The sequence below is a fragment of the Xenopus laevis genome, chromosome 2L (assembly GCF_017654675.1).
Source record: "Xenopus laevis strain J_2021 chromosome 2L, Xenopus_laevis_v10.1, whole genome shotgun sequence".
Lineage (NCBI taxonomy): Eukaryota > Metazoa > Chordata > Amphibia > Anura > Pipidae > Xenopus > Xenopus laevis.
Genome location: NC_054373.1, coordinates 34,053,004 through 34,078,957, shown reverse-complemented (window position 1 = coordinate 34,078,957; position 25,954 = coordinate 34,053,004). Strand labels below are relative to the sequence as shown.

At 40.5% G+C, this 25,954-nt stretch overlaps 1 protein-coding gene across 1 annotated transcript in view; it reads left to right on the top strand.

Annotated features, from left to right (window-relative positions):
- traf4.L (TNF receptor associated factor 4 L homeolog) overlaps nucleotides 1-25,253 on the top strand; it is a 29,913-nt gene extending 4,660 nt beyond the window's left edge. The window contains 6 exon segments of the mRNA NM_001094032.1: nucleotides 19,676-19,727; nucleotides 20,587-20,691; nucleotides 21,149-21,310; nucleotides 21,658-21,819; nucleotides 22,123-22,278; nucleotides 23,694-25,253. Of these exon segments, the coding sequence (NP_001087501.1) occupies nucleotides 19,676-19,727; nucleotides 20,587-20,691; nucleotides 21,149-21,310; nucleotides 21,658-21,819; nucleotides 22,123-22,278; nucleotides 23,694-24,326 (1,270 nt within the window). The 3' untranslated portion in view covers nucleotides 24,327-25,253.
- Nucleotides 25,254-25,954: the final 701 nt, after the last annotated feature.

Below are 25,954 nucleotides of genomic sequence, written 5' to 3'. Positions count from 1 at the left end.
TCCCCTTGATTGATATGGTGATCAGCCAATTGCTGAAAGTTGGCAAACATAGGCTTTTGATTGGCTATTGGTATCCCCTTTATAGCCTGTTGCTCACGAGCTGCTGGTTGGGGATCACTGTTCTAGACAATGCCCAAAGAAGATTACCCTACTGGAGTAAAAATTAAACAGTTTCCAGTCATTTACAAAAAACGATCAATGGTTTTAGATTAGGTACAGCCCCAACAGCACTGAACTGGTGGATAAAGGTGGACATACGCTGTGCAATAAAAGCTACCAACTCCATCGACCTACCAGCAGCTTTGTGGACCTTCTGGGCAGCCTGCCGAACAGGCAGATATATCAGGCAGTTCACAAAATTCCATTAGCTGAGGGTACCCCACAGGCCCCCAGTATAGTCCGATTATTGGCATTGGATCATCCTGCCTTAGTCCAGTGCGCTGGTGGGCAAATCAGATAAAGATCCAATCAAATGGCAATCTTACAGTGGATGCCTATTATGACCAGCCAAAGAGAGCTCTAGTAGATGCATCCTTGCCATGGGCAAATAGCTGTGGCTAGAGTGATGGTATATTATAAGCATAATTGTCTTTCCTTCTACCAGGAATACTTGGGAAAAAGCTTTTTTGCAGGGAAAACATGATATGGATTCATCCCTGTACAAGGAACAGTTCGAAAAAATCTAACATCATAGGTTCTTTGTTTGCCTTCCTCTGGATCAACTAGCAGTTAGGCAGGTTTTACTTAGACATAAAAGGTTGAACTAGATGGAGAATTGTCTTTTTTTCCAGTGCCATTCTACATAATCAAAAGGGAAGAGATGATCAGAATATGATGCTAGGTAAAGAAGATCAAATGCTACATCACGTGCTTTACCTGGAATGAACCATGATTAATAAGCCATGTATTTGCCTGATTCATATCTAGGCTGTACCCTATGATTAATTATCTCTTTTGGTCTAATGCAATCTTGAGCAATGATGGATCTTCTGATTCTAATGAACTACAACATCTAGCAAACCAGCTGCTCTCTGGGGGTGTTTGGCATGCTAGTTCAGGAACATCTGGAAAGCCTTTAGCTGCCCATGGCTGAATGAAATTTGGGGGGGTTAATTATTTTTATTAAAGAAAGGGTAGAATTGCTCTTTCACGAGTTTCCTGCTTCTTGCTAGGATCACGCATTGACTAACAGAGACAATAAGGGCAAATAATTATGGGTGTAACTTCTAGGCACTGCAAGCCAATCTATTTCCAGCAATCATAATTGCAGGCTGCCCTGTTGCCCGCAATACAGAAATATGTAAGTGGTCTCTGTTTTTTTATTTAAAAGGAGTAATGCTGAGCTATGCAATGCTGTTATTATTAAAGAGCGTGCTGTGGGTTCGGGCCGACCTCGCACCCCTATATGCGGGTGGCGCACCCACCAACTTACACTGCCGGCTTCTGGTTTTATAGATGCGCGCCTGCTCGGCGGGGCGGGTCTATAAAAGGAACCGGAAGTCAGGCTCGGGCGTGCACGGGTTATACCCGACCCGCATATCACTATCTTCTAGCATAACCTTTGCTACTCTCTATTGGCAGTAGAGTTACAATGTCAACCACAGATATTGAGATATGTATTGGGTTGCTACATGGCTCATCAATACATCTCTGGGACACAAGGTATACTATGAGAGGAATAGTACAGGAAGAAATGTTGTGTGTATTATGTGCCATATTTAGAGGGTTCAATTGGCACAAAATACTTAGTGCCCTATTTCCCAACGCTGGAGATAAATATCACTGGTGAGGTTTCCCATAGCAACCAATCCGTGATTAGATTTAAATGGTTACCTACAAAATCAAAAATCTGTTTGGTGGCTAACATAACCAGTGATAATTCTCTCCTTAGCATCTATATTATTCATATAGTGTTGACATATTCCGCAGATTTATTCATCATTCACCTCAGTCCTTGACCCAAAGGAGCTTACAGTTTAAGGACCTTATTTAAATCAGTGAATGGCAATTGGGTAATTTTTATCTGTTGTTGCATTTTTCCCCCTTCAAAGCTTCATATAGTTTAGGGCCAGAAGACCTATGCCTTGGCCTGAGACAGCACAGTGTCACCTAGGCCTGGTTTAGTGGCCCGTTGAATAACGGTGAGTGGTAGAGTGGCATTTATGAGCACCCTCCCCCACCTTTGTCTGAGCCCTGATGAACATCCCTCTCAGTTCCCGACTTCATTAAGTGCCACTTGGCTGACACACAATGGCTGCTGCGCTGTGACTGACATTGGGCGGAGCTGAATTTACACAAGGAAATGAGGAGGGGGGTTTCGTTCAGCAGCTGCTCCTCGTGTTGCCGGCTGTGCACGTGTGCCTAGATACCCCCCCAGCCTACCCAGAGCCCCCCATACACACTTGTCATGGTGATTAATGCATATCCGAACAGATTTCTACAGCTGAGAATGTCCGTGAGGGTGGGATGCGAAAGGGAGAGCACTTTCTGTAGATTTAGCTTGAATGCACTCTCTGTTTTTTCCTGCATTTGTGTACATAACAAACACGTGGGCTGGGTTTCACAGCTCCGGCGTATGCAAGAGCAGCCATTATAAAAATCCGTTAAAATAAGCAAGAGCCAAACAATCTGCTACCTGCCATTATGCACAGGCAATCAAGCAGCGCTGTCTGGAGTGGTGGCTGCGGCAGAGCTGAAAGCAAAATAGACTTCGCACTGACCGCTTATTTATTTAGAGTAGAAATTCTAAACCTTTCATTCTTTGCCTGTTGACTACAACTCCCAGCATCCCCCTAAACATGGCAGTGGGAGGATTTTGCGAATTGTACTGGAATATTAACTAATGAACTGCTGTGACTATAGGCACCATCTCTCCCTACTATACCTGCTATCCCACAGCCACAGTCCCTTCCCAGAGACTATTATCCCACTGATACTATAGACACCATCTCTCAGATCGTATGCAAAATACGATCATTTATCACCCAAGATGCTGCCAAAATTCTTATTCACTCTCTCATCATATCGCGTCTAGACTACTGTAACTCTCTTTTAATTGGCCTCCCCCTCCAGAGACTGTCACCTCTCCAGTCCATAATGAACACTGCTGCGAGGCTCATACACCTCAGCAACCGCTCCTCCTCTGCCTCGCCATTCTGTCAATCCCTGCACTGGCTTCCGTTACCTTTCAGAATAAAATTCAAATTAATGACACTGACTTTCAAAGCACTTCACAACTCTGAACTCATCTCTATATGCTCACCCACCCGCTTACTACGCTCCTCTACTGACCTGCTACTCAACTCTTCTCTCATTACCTCCTCACATGCTCGCATTCAAGACTTTGCAAGGGCTGCACCCCTCCTCTGGAACGCTCTTCCACGGTCTGTCCGACTTTCTCCCAACCTTTCTGCTTTCAAAAAATCTCTGAAAACGCACTTCTTTCGAGAAGCCTACCCTAACTCTGCTTAACTACCAAACGCAACACCACATACAATACCACATTTCTCACCCACTCAATTCGATCTTGCCCACACCTTGTGTATTACTCCCTTCCCTTTAGACTGTATGCCTATGCATAGGGCCTTCCTCACCTTTTTGTACCTGTATTGATTGTGATGTTTGTTACTCCATATATTCTATATATGTAATTCATGTGATGTAGTTGTATAATCACATTTACTTTACAGTGCTACGCAATATGTTGGAGCTATATAAATACATGTTAATAATAATAATAATCTCTCCCTACTATACCTGCTATCCCACAGCCACAGTCACCTCCCAGAGACTATTATCCCACTGTTACTTTAGGCACCATCTCTCCCTACTATACCTGCTATCCCACAGTCACCTCCCAGAGACTATGATGGAAAGATTTCACAGTCCCAGACTTGCTGCTTTATCTCCAAACTGGAAACAGTAAACATATATATACCAAAAATGTTTGTCCTCCTAGTTGTTTGAAGATACATGGACACAAGCATTAGTACATATGGGCTCAGTATTCAGTCAAAGCGGATTTGAAAACAAGAAAAAAATGCATAGGGTTCAAGGGTAACCTTTTACATGAAAACAAAGCAGCTGATTTAGTATAGATTAGTATAAAAATCTTTTTGATGTCCATGCTTTGTTTCCTAGTGGATCTTTCTGTTGAGTCCGCATAGTATTAGTGCAAAGTACAATGAGGCTTATATGCAGTGTAAGGAGCAAATGCACTGGTTCATAGAATGAAGTTATTTTCATGAAGTTAAACAGAGCTGACAGTTTGTATCCGACACCCTCCTGGTTTTGTTCTATCATTCTAAAGTCTTAATTTCGTTCCTATTTTTATTTTCACAATTCATTTCTGGTTTAATGTAGACACCTGCCATTATTTCTAAAGGAAGAAGCTCTAATATCCTTTCTTCTTTAAGTCTAATGCACCAGGCACATGTGGCATTGTATTTCCCTTCCTTTGTATCTGTTGCCTGTGGTCTTTATTTTTAAAAAAACCCTGTTTATTTAAAAGAAAAGGGCATATTCATATCCATGCAATGAAAGGAACCATAGAAGGCCTTTTTTGGCACATGTTAAGTTGTGGCAAGTGTTAAAAGTAACAGTTGGAGGCACTTTCTGTTTTAGTATTCAGGTTAAAGTTTCCTTTGTTTACGAAAGGCGCTATGCAGTTAAAACAATAGATGGATTTTTGTAGTAGACTTTACATATGTGCACAGATGGTTTATCAGCCACCTGTAAAAGTTACTGCAGTATATGTCTGTTACTTTTTGGAATCCTTTGAAGGGGTGGATAAAAAATTTCAATTGGCCATTTTTTCTTTTTTATAGTTTTTGAATTATTTGCCATCTTCTTCTGACCCTTTCCACCTTTGAAATGGGGGTCACTGACCCCATCCAAAGAATTGACCCCATTACTCATCTTTCTATTCAGACCCCTCCTACTTATATTGCAATCACTTATTCACATCAATGCATGGTAGCAACCAGGTTGCCGAAATTGCAAACTGGAGAGCTGCTGAATAACACAAACCACAAATATAAAAAAAAAATTAAAACCATATTGCAGAATATCACTCTATACGTCGTACTAAAACATAACTCAAAGGTGAAAAATCTTTTTAAAGTTTTCTAAGGTGTAAATCCGAATAATGTTATTTTACACTATGATATATTTAATATTTTAGATTTCTCTTCTAGCCATGTAGAAGCGGGGACAGGTTATTTAAGAGCAACTTGTATTTGGGCCAATGAAACAATAAGGTTTGAAAATTAGCATGGAATGGAACTCTCCTTGTGTCTGGAAGGGAGGGAGATCTTCGTGCATGGATAAGAACCCATAAAACCGTATAAAGCTGGGTGCTTATTATGACAGAGCTACTTGATGAATTAGAATGTCTGCTTGTTGTGATTAACATTAATCCCTCGCACCATGCAAACACTCCTCTGCTTTCTGTCTGTGAGCAGTGAGACCGAGGAGCAAGCCTGTTCTTGTGGGAGTCCCGTGTGCCAAACAAGGAGAGACGGGGCCTGCTGATACCTGTCCAGCCACCAGCGAGCAACTTGACATTGACACACACCGATGCACACATACCAATAAACACCAGCTCACACCCACTGAAAGAACTCGGTAGACATATTGCCTCATTGCTGCCATTATTTATTAAATGCCTTTCTCTAATTGAATCCTGCTCATTATCTTAGAGCAGCGCCATTGCTGTGCATGTGTATTAACATGTATGAATCATGAGTCAAAAAAAAACTTTATACATACTTTTGATTTTATGTACTGTATTACATAGATTCTGTGCTGAGGATTCTGCTGCCATTGGCTTTATTAACTTTTAAACTCTTATGGGGTTATGTAATAAAAGAAACTGGGGCTCATTTATAAACATTGGGCAAATCTACACATTGGCAGTATTCTATAGCAACCAACAGTTGTTGGGCTGGGCCGGCGAGAAACCAGGAAAAAACACAATGGACCCGACGGCCCAGATCCGCTTCTCAAACCACTTTCACTCTGCGCCCATACTTACAAACGCGGCGCTCCGGAACGGCGAGGGGGGCCCCTAGGCAGTAGCCCCGGTGGGCCCCAAGCACCCCAGTCCGACCCTGGCAACCAATCAAATGCTTACTTTCACTCTTCAACCTACAGCTGCCTGTAAAAAGCCAGTCACTGATTGTTTGCAGTGGGTTACTGCCCAGGTGCAAATTTGCCCAGTGTTTATAAATAAGCCCGACTAAGTTTGCCCTAGGGCAGTAACCCATAGCATTAAAACAGCAGGTAGAATTTACAAGTTAGCTGTTTAAATGCAAGCATCTTATCGGTTGTCATGGGTTACAGCTCCTGGGCAAACTTAGTACCTTGTAATACATACAGGGGATAGACTATAGTTCTATTGGATGCAGTTTATGTTTTGCAGCGCCAACTACAAAGTTGGTTGAAGGATATCCCATTAAAAAGAGTCTAATCATCAACAGATTTAATATTGTATAGATAAAAATATCACGTTGTGCTAGTTCAGCCCAAGCGGGAGGAAATTATTTCCTGTGCACATGCAAAGAGATTCTATTTTAAGGACAGCATTTTTTACTTGTGGTTCTGCAGCTGCAGTTGAACTAAAGCTCAACACAGTCCTAGCTACAATGGCAGAAACAGCTGGTCCACAGGCTGAAGCATTCAGCAGTTCTTATCGTTCTCCTATCATGCAATGTGTGTGTTAATGTATGCCTAAAGGGGAACTTCACCCAAATTTTTTTCCTTTTCATATACTGAGTAATTCTAAGCAACTTTCCTGTATGCATTAATCACACATTGTCAGTGTAAATATAAAAACCCTTGAAAGCAATATCTATACATCTTTCTTTTCTCTGTAAGGCTTATTTCTACTATTGAAACAATGTAGCAGAAGCTTGCTGTTAACAGACCTGTGAAGCCTTATGCAAAGCAATGGTTTTTTTGAAAGGCAGTGGGGCTCATTTATAAACAGTGGGCAAATTTGCACCTGGGCAGTAACCCATGGCAACCAATCAGATGATTGCTTTCAGTGCTCAACCTGCAGCTGTTTGAAAAAAGCTAATCACTGATTGGTTGGTATGGGTTACTGCCCAGGTGCAAATTTGCCCACTGTTTATAAATGAGCCCCACTGACTTCTGCTACACAGTTTCCAGCATCAGAACCTGCAGTGTAGGAAGGAACAAACAAATGCTGCTTTCATTTGCAACAGCAATTACAAAGAAATGTAAAACAGATGAAACCTTTTATGAATGTTCAGAATTACATCTTTTTTTCATTATGCAACAACAATTTGGGGAAATAGTTCCCCTTTAGGGTATTTTTTAAAATATTCTAACCCTTGTTATATCTTTAACTGTTTACTTATTTAATATATTCTCCTTTTGCACACCCCACCCCCACACACACACATACACAAGTAGTAACAGATACAAATGAATACAGGTCAAGCCAGTTCATAGAGAATATTAAGAATAAAGCAATCTGCACACAATGCTGGTGTTTTGGTACAGTCCACATGATTCACACAATACATTTCATGGTAGATTGCTTTTATATGCAGGCTCACATAAGATGAATAATGATTAGACCAAAACGATGGCTCACATCCTGGAAAGCCATGAACATTGACCACGGGTGTGTGGATACGCCTTATCAATAATTAAGGGCCACGCACAGGCTTGGGAGCACACTAATCATTGCATGGATTCTGGGTAATTGCGTTTTCAGAAGGAGTCCTCACATGGTGATGATGGTTGTCACACAGAGGAAGAATATGAGTAAATAATGAACAATAAAAGGTAAAAATTCTGTGCCTGGAGTGCACATTGTAAGTATGCACAGGAGAGATTTGCAGCCTATGGCTGATCTACCATTATTCGCAGATTTGGATGAGATGATGGGAGATGTAGTTTCGTAACAGCTGGAGTGTCAGTGGTTGCCTGTTCTTGATAATAAGACTTGGGAAGAGATTGTCCTCTACGCCAGTGTTCATAGCCTGGTTCTCTAGATGTTAGTGTTGTTTTTAATTCTTTGGCATAGGCATGCTTTATTTGCTATAGAGAGGGACAATAAGCAACTTATAAAACCTTATGTGTTCTACTGGAGTGGTGCTTATGCTTCTGGACCCCATATTGCTGGATTACTTGGATTACACCATACCAAGGGAATCTATCAAATAAGTTAAGAGTGCCGAGGGAGCTATATTTTAAGTGGCATAGGGCTGCTGGCTGAAGAAAGTGCTACAGCAGCACTGACTTATGAGAGTAATCAAAGTGGTGTTTCACCTAAGTTAAATTTCAGTATGTTCTAGAACTGGCCAATTCTAAGCAACTTTTCAAATTGGCCTTCGTTTTTAACGTTTTTGAATTATTTGCCCTCTTCTTTTTGACTCTTCCCAGCTTTCAAAAGGGGGTCACTGACCACATCTAAAATCAAACGCTCTGTAAGGCTACAAATGTATTGTTATTGCTATTTTTTTATTACTCATCTTTCTATTCAGGCCTCTCTTACTCATATTCCAGGCTATTATTCAAATCAGTGTTGGGTTGCTAAGGGTAATTTGGACCCTAGCTACCAGATTTCTGAAATTGCAAACTGAAGAGCTTGAATAAAAAGCTAAATAATTAAAAAAAAAAAACTATTGGAAATTGACTCAGAATATTACTAAAATTTAATTTAAAATGAACAATAAAAACACTTTAGATCCAATTTTTCTTACAGGCTTTATTTGTTTTTGGAATCTAGATTATATAAAGAAACTATTTAGAAATTAAATTACCAGCATCCAACCATTCGCTAAAGGCTGTCAGGGTGCAGAGAGTGGAAAAAAAAGTCCACATTTTGGGTTCAAAGGATAAGACATGCTGCCCTACACTTACCACAGCACTTGGAATCAGGAGCAGAATAATAATGCAAAGATATGTTTTGTTTTTTTTTTGCATGGACGGCAGTTTCTGATGGTGGCAATACTCTGCCTAGCAACAGATGGCGAGGCCTTTATAGCGACTGCCTGGTTACGTTAGGTATGAAGAGATCTAATCATCTGTGTGAGTGTGTAAGCGTAGGCTGCCAGGAATTCCTAATTATGTCATAAAACACACAGATTATATGGGATTTTCCCAGCAAGCAGGCAGCTATGATCTTGCTTTTTATTCCTGTGCTGCAATATCCCTGCTTTTGTTTTTCTGTCCAGGTCTGAGCTGACCTGTTTCTTGTGCCTTGATATTAACCAATGTAGGGGGATGGAAGAAAATGTAAAGTGATCCTCAGTCTTATGTTCATTTCCACTGGAAAAGCATATTAACGATTTTCCCCTACTTGCCGCAAGAATAGGAGTGCTTCTTATTGATCCGCAGCACTTTGTCACCCGTTGTGACTATCCGAGGTCAGAGGTGACGTATCATGGAAACCTACAGTCTGTTGAAAGAGAAGTCCCATGGGGCTCCCACTCTATATATTGCTGTATAATTATTACAGGCTATTTCATGCCTTACTACAGATCAAAGCTTGGTTAATGTATGCTTTCAATGACAAACACTGAACTGAGCCTACCAGGGTCCACCAGCGAACCTGTCATTCAAGGCCATCTCACTGAATAATTAGATTTAAATTGAGTATTATATAGGCCTATGGTGAAATAGCAATGGGAATAATCTTTTCCTGGAGCCCCCTGGTGTTGTGGTAGGTCAGTCTGACCCTGAATATAACTCTGGTACATAGGGTATGTTCTCACTAAAACACCACCATGGATCTGAGATCAGCTTTCTGCAGGCACATGTTCTATATTACTTTTTCCATGCAGTTCTTAGCTAGACTTCGTCTAAAGAGGTGGCCATTAATCTCCCAAAACTGAAGCAACAAGCCCAGGGTCAGAAAGCAGACAGGTTTAAGGGTTGGTTTTGACTGATATCTCCCAGATGTTACTTCTTTTGGAAGCTATCATTTCTTGAATTTACCATAAATCACATGTTCTGCAAATCTGACTCACTAGGTAAACTGCATTGAGTAATCTATCCAAACCCCAAGCTGCTGTACAGAAGTAGATCCTCGCACCCCCAGTCAGGAGAAAGGTATTGCCTTAGAAACTTCAGGTTTCTGTTAGTCCTTCATACGCATTCATTCTGCATTCAGGAAACCTGCTTTGTATGGAGGTCAGACAGGGTGAACTACCTTATCCCACAAATGTAATTTGGTTGACAGGTTTCCTATGGCTAAAGTAGACTATTTCTAGCTGCTACAAAGTTCAGGCCATCAGCTTGGATTAGTGCAAAAACGGATTAAGTAGAAACCTCAAGCGTGTTGGGCCTCTCCCTTTATGACTTCTGTACCAAATACCATAAGCCCTGTTCTGTTATCAGTAGAGCTTAAATCGCTGTTCATTTTTTCAGGTAGAGCAATGTGGAGGGAACAATTGATTTTTGACTTTTGGATAAGTTAGCCTTTTATCCCACTGCACACTTCTTTTCAAAGCAAATGCCTCTTTGGCACATTTGTAGTGGGAAGGATCCCAGGCGCAAATCTCTCAGATAGGGGCTGTCAGATGTTGGCAGGTGTAGCAAGTCTGTGCATTGTCCTCTGCTGGGAGAGAATAAAATCTGCCCATTGTTCCAGTGCCCCTGAATAACCTCAGCCATCGGAAGTCAGATGGTTTGGAGGTGCGGAGGTGACTAGAGAGGAAGTTGGAGTTCTATTCTCTTCAGTACAATAACAGCACTTTCTCATCGAGAGAGAGATAAAAAAGTGTTCATGTGAAATGGGGGGATTCTGAGGGCATGTAAGATCAGTCGCTGCCTGTTTAAGTGCTATCCTGTACCTTTGCATATTCTACAAAACTGCTTTATCATATGGCACTCACTACCTCTCCCCTTGGTTTACTGAGTTGATGCCTACAAACCAGATCAGAAGAAGGCAGAGCTTGTGGCCAAATACAAAGATTATGCTGTGACCGGTGGCAGGAATACTGGGACTTCTGTTTCTCTTGCATAGCTGTTACCATGGAATTGCCGTTAATTAAAACAATGCTGCATGTGATAAAATCGGCTGTTAGTAGCCCAGTTTACTCTGATATTGTAAAGGCATTATTTTAAAGAGGGTGTCACTTGGATTTCCCTAAAGCAGCACGTTTGTCCTGCTCATTCTCAGAAAAATGCCCTGCGTTTTCTACCCTTTGTAATATTTGCTCAGCGACCCCCTTGAGGAACACTATTACATCTCCATAATCAATCCTGTGTCAAATTATTTCAGATATGTGAACGATTCAATGCGAGAGTGGGCAGCTATTTTACTACTATAAAAGCAAATTGAAATCCTGGCTGGTTTCTATTTTTAGCTATGTGGGACCGGTTTGTGCTCTACCCAAGTTTTTGTTTCCCAAAAGCTAGGAGACCATATGTTGTAGGATGCTGTCTTAGAAGAGATATTTTTCATCAGGCTCTGCAAGGACCATTAAAAAGGGGTTTGTGTTCTGCAGATGTGTGTTCTCAACACAAACACAAGCATCTGGTCTCCTTTTGGTGCTCTGTGATGTTTGCACAGGGTTCTGGCTGAACATCCACAATCAATAAGCAAAACACGTGTTCCATGAGTCCTTCATAATATACAATAAGGCAGTGCTGACATTGACTGAACCTTTAGTTTTTCTCATTGGACCTCTTTAGGCCTCCTATATCTTCATCAATGTATGCAGACCAAACCGGTGTCCTCTAGGTCTGATACTTTCACTTGACACTTTGATCTACTAAAATTCTGTGCAAGAAATGGACTCTGATTTGGCCACTGTTGCTTCTTGCCGTGGTGCCCAGTTTATGGGGTTCCGAGTTGGACAATTCTGTGCCTTGTGATGCTCTTTTTAGATTTTATTTTCTCATTCATGCCTTTTTGTCAGCCATATTCATCTTTCTGTGTCTCTGCTATGAACAATCAGGTACAGAAGAGCTGTACTTGGATCTGTATTCTGTCATTTTGACTGAATCAACCAAATAACAGTTCTTTATAGGTCCTGCTCTAGTAAACATATGGTGGGTGGTTTTGCTGAAAGTGACAACTGAAGCTTCCCTTTTCTGCGTCAAAGCCTCACTTTTGTAAGTACAGGTGTTAAGGTAGCCAGAATCATCATTATTTAGTGTCCTGTGACACTGGACATGTTTAATGTTCTCTTTGTTTTTGCCCTTAAAATGTGTTTGCCCACCAGCAGCTGCAGATTCCCTTGTAAAGATGCTCTTCTGACAGACAACCTTGTATGTGTGTGTGTCCCTTTTGTGTATTTTCTCTGGTTTTCTGCCTAAGACCCACTGAAGGGCTTCTCAGGAGAAAAACTTATGTTTGGGATTATTTCAGTTTACGTGTGACCCCAAATTAATCAGCAAGCTCTTTTGTGTCCACACATCATAAATTTGCACATAGCTATGTGTATGTGTAATGAAACCGCCAATTACATGAAATCCGTTTATTCTCTGTAGGCTTCATCAAAACCATTTGGGATGGGTTATGGATTGAAAGGAAGGTCTTTTAAGGGGAGAGGAAAGTTGTTGCCAGAACAAAGGCCTTGGACTTTTTTTCTGTTGTTAACACTTACAGCAGCCAGATGTATTACGTATTGAAACGCCAGCGGTTTCCATCTTGCCAGCACAAATGAATTAGATTTCTGTGTACTAGTTATTTTGTTTTGAGATACTTTTAATGTACCTCGACTACTCTAATGCGAATGTCTATTTAGTAATTATTGAATTTGCATTTAGGGATGCAGCAACAGGAAAAAGAAGACCCTTTGACTGCTGGGAGGGAGTAGTATTATAGAGACCCCCTATCTGATGTGCTAATTCATTATATATTTACAAAACATGTAATCTTTCAAAAAAGGATGCAGCATTGGTAAGCATTTTTTAAGCAGAAAAGATTTGACGAGCACTCCACAAGGGAATGGATATTTTTAATATGCTGAAATAAAAAATTTACTTCTTTTAATCTAACGGGTGAATGGAGTGCTCGTCAAATCTTTTCTACTGACTGTGACTCACCTATAGCTACGGGCTTGGGGCGATGCACCCGGGCCACCCGTCTGATCTGGTGAGTTCCCTCTTGCATATTACCCTTGATTTGAATTAGAGACTGTGGTATGAATAAGAGTAGAAAGAGGAATAATAAAAAGTAGAGATGGATTTGTTTTTAGATAGGGTCAGTGACCCCCATTTAAAAGCCAGACCGAGTCAGAAGAAGACGGCAAATAATCAAAAAACTGGAAAAAATAAAGACCATTTGAAAAGTTGCTTAGAATTGGCCAGTCTATAACATACTAAAAATTAACTTAAACCCCTTTAAAATGATGTATCTCCATACAGCTTTTTCTATAGCACAGTTAAAAGGCCTGTAATAAAAAAAAAAACAGATTTATAAATGGATTGTACTGATATCCTTCACTAGTAAATATTGTGTGTGTGTTTGCTTCACATTGTTTATATAAATTAACTATTGTAAAGCCACAGGGGTCGCATTTAAGTTAGGGACTGCTGCATTTACATAGCAGATAACATATAAGCTGTTTACAGTACATTTTAGGATGATTCTCTTCATCTCCTGTAGGATAAAAGCCATTTTCAGCCAGGAAATTTATTTATTTTTGCAGATGCTGGTCAAACACAGAACCTATATATGTAAATAATTTAGCTTTTTGGTCTTTCTGGCCCTTTAATATTGTTTCCCTCTGCATATGTTGCATAAAACCACATTTTAATTGGACAGGTGTTTCATTATGGTTCATTCTGAGCGCTCAGTAATTCCACTGGGATTCTTCTTGCGTGTGAGAGAGCAGGTGATTGGCACTGACAAGGTCTCTAGCAAAAGTGGGAATTCCTGAGATGAATCCCCATAGCGTTTCTGGGTGTAGCGGAGAGCAGCTGTCTGGAACACAGAATGAGAGATTTGGCTTTGAAGAAAATAGTGTATATTACATCTGTTTGCAACCCGTGGTCTCCTGTGTTCTATATCTCCTACTTCGCTTGTTCAGCTATATCAAAAAGGTCTGGGGGCATACACTTGAGTGCTGGGTTAACAGTTAGAAATACAGAATGTTTATTATGTTGGTTTTGATGTTAGGACTTTATTTTTGCGATAAAAGTGGGATCGATATTCAGTGAAACTAGTTCTGGGCAGCAGTTAGATATCATAATGAGGTTCTGTTTCTGGCACTTCTCCAGACCTGTTCGCAGTTCTACTTTCCCGTTGCTCTTTGTACTCCATATATAGATACAGTCATTGTAATCGGTATATAAATATGTTTGATATCGGCACAGTTTCTGGCTCCAAAGAGGAACCTGTTTCTGTAAAACCAGCATTGCTCATGTCATTCCATTGCTAAGTTTTACAGTGAGGTACAGGTTGCTCCTTCTGATCCCAGGTGTGGCCCTCGATGCGGTCAGTATTACAGGGAAAGGGTTTTGGAGCTAGCATCGACTTCTAATCAGCACTTCTGTGTTCTGCCTGGGAAAGATGGACTCTGTAGCAGTCAAGAGAGATGGCTGTGTTTGCTTTTAAGGTACAGTATCATCAATGTCCTTGTATTTGGCAACTCACATGGCTTTGGTTTTGTGTGTGTGTTTACATTCTCTGCAAGAGATGAAGTTAAATATTAGCTTAGTGGGGGTATTGCCGGCAGCTAAACAGTTTCTGAGGGCTGACCTTCGTTTTGCTCTCTGTCTCTCTGCATGAATTTGTCCTTCCCTTTGTCCTTTCCCATAGTTTCTGCTTCTTTCTCAGCTTAAATAACTTGCAAATAAAATGGGCCCCATAGTCTCTTAATCTGTTTAAAAATGGAGTTTATCTTCAGTGCACTTTGTTTGATATCGAATGGCAATGTCCCCTAACCTGTGTACTCTGAAGAAATCGAAAAACTCATATGTGGCTGATTTACTTTAACTTTTTATAAGTGTTACCAAAGCGTTCCTGCTTGTTAAAGCAAATAACAACAGTTCAGTTTAACAATTAATATTATACAGTAATTGTTTGGTTTTCAGATGGGGTTATAGTGCTCCCCATAGAGTGACTTCTCAAAGCATTCAACCACAAACTGATACGGGTATCAAATATGAAAAATGTTTCCGTTTGATACAATGCTCCTGACAGTAAGAACATTTTTGACAAATAAAAGAAAACTGATTTAACTGCTGGAAATCCTTCTGGATTCCCAAGTTCGATCTCTGATAATCGGCTTCCATGTTTAGGAACAGGAACAAAATGTATCTGGCAAGGCAATCCAGTGTGGTTGCACATATCGTACAGACTATTCTGAATATAGTGAAAATCACATGCTTTTTTCATTACCAGAGAACATGCGGAGAAAGAATGCAACTCCAACGTGAAGTCATTAAATCATTTGACTTGAAACACTGAAAACATTATATTAGTTTTTCTTCATAATGGCAATGCACAGTGGGGCTGTAAAGTAAGAGAGAAAGACGATGTAGTATGCTGAGCACACTGGGAGACGTTCCAAGGGGAGTTCAAGTTCAGCTGCCTTTTGGCACAGTAACTATGTAACGGCATCTGCATGGACGGCCAGATGTGCTTTGTAATTGGATTCATACCAAAGCGATGGGAACACTCAGGAAGTGCTAGTAAGAGGGTTGACTGAACGCAGCTTTCCAAATGGGAACACTGGGTCTGTTCTTGGAACTGTCGGCTGATCAACCACTGCATGTGGAAAATCTATCAATTTCTTTTTATTGAAAAGGCCAATTCTTTAATATGCAACAGGGTCTGGTATACTGTGTGGGTCAGGGCATAAACTATTTTTTACAAGGGAGAAGATTCTGCTCTTAAAGCTGATACTGGGGATAAAAGCACTGGCTGTGCGCAGGAAGGTGCAGTTACATGTGAGCTTGTCAGTTACTTGCCAGGTGTGGAATAACCCCATGTGGGTCCCATGCACTTCACCAAAATATGTGCTACTTCCTGTTTCACACGTATCATTGTACACAACAGTAGCAGGTGGCCTCCTGTAGAGTCTTCATAAATCACTGTTACTGATGCCGAGTAGGAAATCCGTGGGAGTCAGCCTACATATCATATACAAATGCCCTTCAGGTGACTACAGGTAAATAATCGATCAGGGATGTCCACATTGTGGTCTTCTATTTGAAGGATCTATTCTACAGCTTCCACTTCTTACTATCCAGAATTCAGCTGGTCGTGTACCAATTTGCAATTGGTTTTCACTTTTTATCATTGGTTATTTTTTTTATTGAGCAGTTCTCCAGCTTGCGATTTCAACAATCTCGTTACTGTGTTCCAAATTACTATAGAAACCATGCATTGATTTGAATAGGAGATATGGAATATGCATAGGAGAGGACCTGAATAGAAAGATGAGCAATGAAAAGTAGCAATAAGTTAATAACAATACATCTGTAGCCTTACAGAACATTTGTTTTTTTTTTTTGTGACCCCCATTTGAAAGCAGGAATTGGGAGAAAAGGGCAGATAATTAAAAACTATAATAAAAAATAGTCAAGACCAATTTAAATATTGCTTAGAATTGGCCATTCTATAACATATTAAAAGTTAACTTGAAGGTGAACGACCCCTTTAACCTGAGGTGGAATTTCCTTTTTACAAAGCTAATAGGAAAACATGTCTAAAGAGCAGGCAGACCCAGTGGATAAACTGGCATGGGCGGGTAGAGTATCCCATGGCTGTAAGTGTAAAGCTGGCCATACATGGGCCAATAAAAGTTGCAGACAGACCGATTAGGCAGTTTATTGGCCCGTGTGTAGGGCCCTCCAATGGGCTTTTCTGATTGACATTTGGCTGAAAGTCGGGCAGATGTAGATCGGGCAGGGTTAAAAATCCTGTAGGATCGTGCCCGCATCTATTCATAGATGCGGTCACGCAGTCTGACCGCCCGTATTAGCTACATAATGATCCAATTGTTGGGCCCTAGGGCGAAATTGCCAAACGAGCGGATGTCTATATGTGTCGCAAACTTTAGGAACATATCAGCAAGTAATGCGAGACCTGGTATTACGGGTAGAGAACTTGTGTCATCCGGTGATGAAATGGTCTATGGAATAGAAATGTTTTTATAGTCTTTATGTGTGTGCTGTTAAAAGCTTTGCAATTTCAAATCAAAGGTCATTCCTAGATATGGTATGTTTAAAAATGTGCATGTCCCTGTGACAATTAAGTGACGAGGCACAATAAGGACATTTTGCTTTTTTTTAATTTATTTATTTATTTTTTAGCTGAAAGTAGAAAAAAGGGCACAAAGTCTGAAAAGGGCAGACTTTGCACTCCAGTTCTATCATTATGGTTGGGCCTGTGGGCTGCTTGCAAAGTAGCTAAACATTATCCATCCTATAAATATCTTTTCTATCCTTTTTTAAGTTGTTGGAAAGTGTTCAAAGCCGGGTGATGACCCTAACTGTGGCTCAGCAAAAGGAAAGAATGTTAACCATATGGTGGCCAGTGGCTGATAAAATACAATTTGTTTGTTGGGAGGGTGTTTGTTTTTCTTTGATCCAGTGGTTGAATTATTGCCTTTATTGTCTTATAACGTAAAATGAAAAAACCATATGCATTTTAGGGTTGAAGATCTTACATTTGCAACCTGATCCAGTCCTGGGTTTGGTGCATGACAGAAGGGACAAATATTCCCATTTCTCAGGTGTATGGAATAAATGCAAAGTGCTAGGTAAATAAAGCAGCACAAGAGACTGGTTAACAGATATGTGTATAGCTGCTGTAAGCAAATGCTTGTCAGTTGTCAGTGGTATTTTGTTTATTTCAGTTGGTTTCCCAGAGAATATAAAGGTGTGTTAATAAGTATACACATATATATGTAAAGTCATGGAAATATATCGTTGTGTCATGCTTGTTACATAAAGTGGCGAGAAAAGAATCAGTAACACTTTTTGTTATTTTACGGGAGTATATATATATATATACATCTTCAGTAAGAACCAGAAGTGTCGACAACTGTGGGGTTGTGAGAGCAGAATAGAACAACTTTTAGGGGCACATTTACTAAGGGTCGAAGTGAATTCAAAGTGAATATTTGAAAATTGAAAAACTTCGAATTTCAAAGTAATTTTTGGGTACTTCGACCATCGAATAGGCCAAATTCGACTTTGATTCGAACTGAAAATGCTTAGACTATTCGACAATCGAAGTACTGTCTCTTTAAAAAAAAAACTTTGACTTCGACACTTCGCCACCTTAAACCTGCCGAATTGCTATGTTAGCCTATGGGGACCTCCTAAAACAGCCAACATTAGGCTAAGTCGAAGTGAATTCGTACGATTAAATTGTTCGAATCATTCAATTTGAAGTACGATCTTAAAAATTCTACGAATTCGACTTCGAATGTTGAACTAGCCTATTTGATGTTCGAATTTTGAAGTTTTTTGCACTTCGAAATTCGACCCTTGATAAATCTGCCCCCTAAACTTAAATAGGGTACTAGGATGGTGTATCAATAGACATAAGGTATTATTTTGTGCTGTCATCAACATATACTGTTATATAGTAGTAGGGGACCACGTGAGGCACCTGAAGACAGAGAGAGATGTTACTAAAACCATTATCAGGGTTTGATTTTTTTGTGCTTGAACAGACCCTTTCTCAGAGATTTTGTTTACTTGCATTTATTGTACAGGTATGGGACCTGTTATCCAGAATGCTCAGGACCTGAGGTTTTCCGGATAAGGGATCTTTATGTAAGGGATCTTCATACCTTAAAGGCACCTGTTGGGTAAAAATGTTATCTCCAACCAACGGTGCTGGCTAATAGAGCGCACATTCCGGTTGGGGATAAGTCGTTTTGTTTTTTTTAAATGGCAGCGCTACGCTACCCGAACCGGGAGGGAGCTTACGGTGCGAGCAGCTGTGTTATGTCACTCGCATACGCATAATGCACATGTGACACATAATGAGCAATTTGGGACACATTTTCATTATGCACTTGCGAGTGACCAGACATGGCTGCTCACACCAGGAGCTCCCTCCCGGGGCTGGTAGCGTATCGATGGCAGAGGCATTTTTAAAAAAATAAATAGCTACTGTAATCCCCAACTGGAATGCGGGCTGTATTTGCCTTTGGTTGGGGATAACATTTTTACCAAACACGTGCCCTTTAAGTCTACTACAAAATTCATGTAAACGTTAAAGAACCCAATAGGCTGGTTTTGCCTCCAATAAGGATGAATTATATCTTAGTTTGCATCAAGTCATCAAATCCTTTTAAACATTTTGGAATATTTGGATAAAATGGAGTCTATGGGAGTGGGCCTTTTCGGAATTCGAAGCTTTCTGGATAACGGGTTTCCAGATAACAGATCCCATACCTGTATATACAACATTATTATAACTTGCCAAGAAGTCCCATGACAAGGGACATATTTTTTTTTTTTTGGGTCAAGTGCAAGGTGCTGTTTTATTATATAACCTCCAAACATAATACATCAGCCCCTGATCTCTCACTGATCTTTCTTTACCCTGAGCTTTATTTGCCCTGTGTGTCTGTACCTACAGGAACATAATAAATTCATCATGATCAATGTTTTTTATTGTTTTCCACTGATGTGCACTCACCTGGCAGTTTGTACTTGCTTGGCAAACTATAAAGGACACACCTTTACTGTATTTCTGTTTTTTTTTTTTTCTTGACAGTGAAGGAGTATTTAAATGTCCAGAAGATCAACTCCCTCTTGACTACGCAAAGGTAAGAAAAAGAACAGTAACTGCTTTGTCTGGAATGTGACCTTTTACATACAGATTTGCCTATTCGTCGTTTATTTCTTTATATTAGTGTAAAAACATTGAGGTAGATTGCTCCGCACTATAATATGGCCAATGCCTTAGAAAGGGTTATTTTGTTGGCATGAAAGTTCTCCGTGTTTAAAGGCCTCTATTTTTACTCTTTTTGTGGGGATCTCATTTGCAATTGCCCCTGGCAGTCCTGACAACTGAATATCTGCCAAATAAAACTGCTTCAGAACCACTGTATGCTGAACCCAGGAGACACTCAGGCCCACAACAAAGTCCTTCTGTTCCAGGCGCCTTTATAAATGCAGGAGTAAAAACGAATCTTTTGTGTCCAAGCCCAACGCAGCACAGAAGTTAGATAAAGTAAAAGTCACTAAAGTATTGCGATGTTCCAGAGAAAAGGGGCATTGTGGTGTAGCAGGGGAAGAAGGCGGCACTTGAGAGTAGCAGGCATCTCTGTGAATGGTTGACTTGAATTTGCCCTATCCTTATTCAGTAAGAAGTTCATATTCATTGCGTCTTGCCCTAAACAAAATTTATATTAATTTTCCTTCCATGTGAATCTATGTATAACTGGAGTGTTGTGGTACAACTGAGCTCAGAAAAAAAATTCAGGATTATTTTCAACGGAATTTCATGACAGATGTGTTCTTCAATGGGGCACAGCTGAACTGGCAGCTGCTCTCGGTGTTCCTTTCCACATTTTTAGCATAGAAAGAAACCCCCTTACTTGACAGGTGTTCATTCTGTTCAAAACTCTATTATTGCTCTGTATATTGATTTTGCTTCTTTCTCTGCGTTCTCCCTTTGAATAGATTTACCCAGACCGAGACTTAGAAACCCAGGTCATGAGCTTGACTATACGTTGTATACATAGTGAAGAAGGCTGTCGCTGGAGTGGGCAGCTGAAGCAACTTCAGGTGAGAAGGGTACAGAATTTGAAGAATCTGACTATTGCTTTGGTGGGTGTTTGGGGGGTTCATTGGTTGAGAATTTGAAGCTGTTCATGATGTGGGTGACCCTCCAGGTGGGAATCAGAGAGAATGATTCTGCTATTAATATATATACTCTGTAAGACTCTAAACTCTAATGCAAATTGCTCTGCATCAGACTTTAATATCCAGTACTAACCATAAACCATCAGACATTCATGTGTCACTTTTTAATGAGTCACAACACTCACTTGTTAAAGGCTTGTTGTGTGTGTGCAAGGGAACTAGATTACTTATTTGGGTTTTACCTATTACTCATTGGGTATATTTAACCTATTCAAATAAATAAAATAACAGGTCATCAAATAGTCCCAGAAATGTTTCTGCCATTTGAAGTTGCACAAAAGCTCAGTTTTTGATTTCCAATCGCTTTTTCGACATTTAGGCTCACCTCAACATTTGTGCCTTCAATGTTATTCCCTGCCCGAACCGCTGCAGCACTAAACTGATTCGCCGAGACCTGCCAGAACATATGCAGCACGATTGCCCAAAGCGCAAAGTACGGTGTGAATTTTGCGGGACTGACTTTACCGGTGAGGCGTATGAGGTAAGACTTGATTCATCCTCATTACATAATCATTTGTGCAGCAGTGGAGGCCTATATTCCTTACTCATTCTACAGCAAGCCCAACTAATAGAGTCCATGGGTGTGTGGGCTGTAAATCAACCCAACAGTTTGGGAACTACAAGCAGGGCAGGAATTGATATTTGAGCCAGTAACCTTCTTATTCTTAAGCTCACGCAGATGAGCAACATAGTATTTTCCTATCACACCAAATTCATAAGCACTTCTAGACAATACCTGCACTAGGTTCTTGTTTTTGTTTTATTGGCATAATAACAGATACAAAAACCCATCAAAATAATCCCTTTATGAAATGATTGTTTTCCCAGGAACACCAGGGCTGCTGTCCCCAGGAGAGTGTGTACTGTGAGAATAAGTGTGGAGCTCGCATGATGAGGCGCGTGTTGTCTCAACATTCCCTGGTGGAATGCCCCAAGCGTACCCAACCCTGCCCTTACTGCAACAAGGAGTTTGTGTTTGATACTATCCAGGTAAGAGACAAGACCAACCTAGGTTATCATTCAGAAATTGGTATAAAAGGCCAGCTGGATCCTTATAGCTCCCTAATTTTGTTATTTGTATATGCGCTCACAAGTAGAAATGTGTTATGTTCCAATTAATAGAAGGGAAACCATATTATAAGTGGATCGGTTTGATTTGGAAATATACATACAGACTTTAACTGGACATCACTGTCCTATCCGGTCTACTAGAAGTAAACCGTTTTCAGTTGATTATTTCCTAGTAAAATATGTGTTTTAGTTTGTGAATAACATTTCACTTTCATCTTGCAGAGTCACCAGTACCAATGTCCAAGGTTTCCAACTCCATGTCCCAATCAATGTGGAGTATCGAGCATTGCAAGAGAAGATCTGAGCAGCCATATAAAGGAGAGCTGCAACTCTGCCCTCGTGCTTTGCCCTTTCAAAGACTCTGGCTGCAAACACCGGGTAAGACCTAGAGGTTCAGTTCTTGTTTTATGGCATAGCAAATAAACAACAATATAATGTCAAGTAACACCTTTGCTGGGGGATTTTCAGACAGATTTCCTTTCACTAATGCAATAAAAGAAAAGTCCTTGTTGAGAAATGAATATGTAGCAACAGGTAGACAGGACTTTAGTGTCGTTTCTATATAAGATGTTATCTGTATAGGTATAAAGACCATTTAATCCCAATTCATTCACCATATAAATAAATATAAACAAATGAACATTAAACTGGTAAAAAGTAGAATTTAAAACGTTCATATACTGAGCTTCCAAGTGGAACAACTAATATGTTGGAAGGGTTAAACATTGTCAGGCCAACAGTGAAGAGCTACTGCAAAAGGTTCAATGGATCCCAAACGAGACTTGGATTAACTCCATGCAAACAGGATATGTATGTTTATTTGTAGACAAATGGAAAACTGCATTGGAGGTGTTAATTTATGTTACTCTCTTAGCTTGCATAATAGCCTGCTGTGCTATGTTTGCACTAAATGTATTATATTGCAAGCTAAGGGTATAGACACAAATGCAACTTGGCAGCAGAAGAGGAGCAGGTGCATTGCTATAAATAGGCCCTATCTGTTGTGAGCTAAGCTTTCTCACAATTTAAAGGTATGGGAACACTAAAACAAAATGCTTATGGGGGGCAAACCATTGTACCCAAAAAGTATAATGTCTTGACATCCTAGATATTGTATGATTGGGGAGTTTTTTTCCAGATCACTGTTGGAATGTAATTTACAAATAGGTTTATGTCATACTGGGCATATTATCAGTGTTGGATACATTCTGAGTGATATTATTTCCTCTTGAACATCACTTGATTTGCAGTGGGCAAGCCAATGGGGCTTGCCTGGCAGACAACTCTTAAGGTGGCCATAGATGCAAAGATCCGCTCGTTTGGCAACATCGCCAAACGAGCGGATCTTTCCCCGATATGCCATTAACAAACATGGCTATATCGGGTGTAATCTCATTGTTAGGCCGTATGGCCGAACGATCCGATTACGATGTGCCCTGGGTTCCGGCGGGATAGGTCGGGTCAAAATTAAACCTGACCGATCGACCAAACGACCGATCTCCGCCGGATGAAAGATGTCGGCACACGCCACACACGATCTGAAAATCGTACGAATCCTCGATTCGTACGATAGGATCTGTGTGTCTATGGCCACCTTAACATGCAACCAAACAGGGGAGGGGTCCATTGTCACATCTCCTTGTATTTAATTGCCATTCCGAAATGTAAAATTATCCTTGCTTCTGAATAGTATCCATCCTTTCAGCCTCCAATATGTATTCAGGCATATCATCTGGTTTATTACAGTGTATGGCTATGAAAAGAATCTAACTGAACTTATTTCCACTAACTAGGGCCCAAAGATCACCATGAGCCGACACCTGGAAGAGACCATGAGAGTCCACCTTAGCATGATGTCATCCCTGGTCAGCCGACAAAGGCAAGAAATCCTGGAGTTGAGGAAACAAGTGGAAGAACTGTCGGTCAGCAGTGAAGGGGTGCTTATCTGGAAGATCAGTGACTACTCCCGAAAAGTTCAAGAAGCAAAGGTCAGAGGCAACTATGAGTCTTTCAGCCCACCCTTCTACACTCACAAATATGGTTACAAGCTTCAGGTTTCTGCATTTCTAAATGGAAATGGCAGTGGAGAGGGCAGTTATCTGTCCGTGTACATACGGGTTCTTCCTGGGGAATATGACAACCTACTAGAATGGCCCTTTTCATATCGTGTCACCTTTTCCCTTCTTGACCAAAGTGACCCATCCTTGTCCAAGCCTCAAAATATAACAGAAACTTTCAACCCTGACCCCAACTGGAAGAACTTCCAAAAGCCCGGTGGTTCCAGAAATTCACTAGATGAAAGCACCCTTGGCTTTGGCTACCCTAAGTTTATTTCCAATGAGGACATAAGGAAACGCAATTATGTACGCGATAATGCCATATTCTTACGAGCATCTGTGGAAATCCCACAAAAGATCATTGCGTGATTGGATACTTGAAATCTGAACTCTGTTCGAACTAGAAATTTGCTCTGTAAAGAGTTTATTTAATATGGGTGCCCAGGCTTCATGAAGGAGACGGGTTACTAAAGGAATACAGGACACTGGAGTGTTCACACCTTTGTACATTTTTATTATGAGGTTATATGACCAAGTCAACTGTGAACCCCCGTGGAGAGCAGACTGTTGTGTCTAATCCACTTGCATTCTGGAGATTTTAGTTCTGAAGAAACAACTAAGGCAGATATGGCCCGAAATACAGTCAACATAGACTGCGCTGGAAGGTTGAGTATGCAACTCTCAAGCTTGTCTATAGCTTTTGAACAGTATTCTCCATACTTGGAAAAAAGTCTGACCCTAAAACAGAAATCTGAGCAGCCTCCAAGACCTGATGGAAAATATTTGCATCTGTATGACATCAAGTATGTTCTAGGATGCCTCAAAGCTTAGGCTCTGACATTCTCATGGGAGATTGTTGTTCGGAGAACAATCCAACCAGCTAGGTGCTAAAACGAAGCCAAAGTTTTGAGTCAGAGAAAGAACTGAGAAGCCTGCAGATAGTAAGGATGCTCTACCTCAAGGGAATTTATATGGTGCTGAAATATTGTGGAACCACAATGGGAAACATTCCGTATGTGTTTCTAGGTAACGTGTAGCACTCACAATGAGTGTGTTCTTTGGTCCTTCTCTCAGAAAAAATGTTTCAGCATTTTCACATTTGTGGCCAATGAATGCATCATTAAATGCAAATATTCTGTGATATAACAGGACTGTGTCCTGTGGGCCCATATAGGCCCTATGGGGATGACGTTGTTTGTATACTGTTTCACATTACAGTGAACGTTTTGTACGTTTATACGCTTTTTACGCTTTTGTAATTAACAGTTTGATAATTAAATGCTCTGGATCTTTTGACCTTTGAGTCAATTGATTTTTTTAAGATCTTGGTTTTAATCATAGTGGTGTGAAGAGGGTGCTCTGTATGATAGGATATTGTTAGGAGTATGTACATAGCATAAAATAGACCAGGCCTATACATTATCGGATCAATAACCTATTTGCCAACAGTGCAAATTCCGTTCCCTTAAATCAGGGATGTCTCAACCTGTCTCCATCTTTTACAACTTGCAGTAGTCCTCAAAAGGCTGTTTGGTCATGCCAGAAGTTGTAGTTCCATGGTTTCCAGGGGGCTGCAGGTTTAGACAGGTCTGCTTCAAAACTGGGGAAATATGACACCCTATTTGTCACAAAAATAAAACTGCATTTGCATGCAATGATTGCTCTATGAGAATTCTGTAGCTACTTGTTGGATATCCCCTGCCCTAGATAGAAAAAGCAATAAAATACTACAGAACATATAGTTGAATATTCTCTAAAGTGCCTGAAGCTCACTTGGCACTTTGAAGCACCCAATATAATGGTGCAACAAGTACCGCTGCAGAGTAGGGGTCCTTATCTCCTGCCCTTTCCACTTCCCAGGAACCATCTCCACCCCAAAAACCAAACAAGTTGCAGTTCACCATTGGTAGAGGGAGGCAGAACATTCATCCATCTGTTCCTCCAACTAGTCATTCTTGCTTTGCTGGAACAGGGTAATATTGATTGGGTCCTTCGGG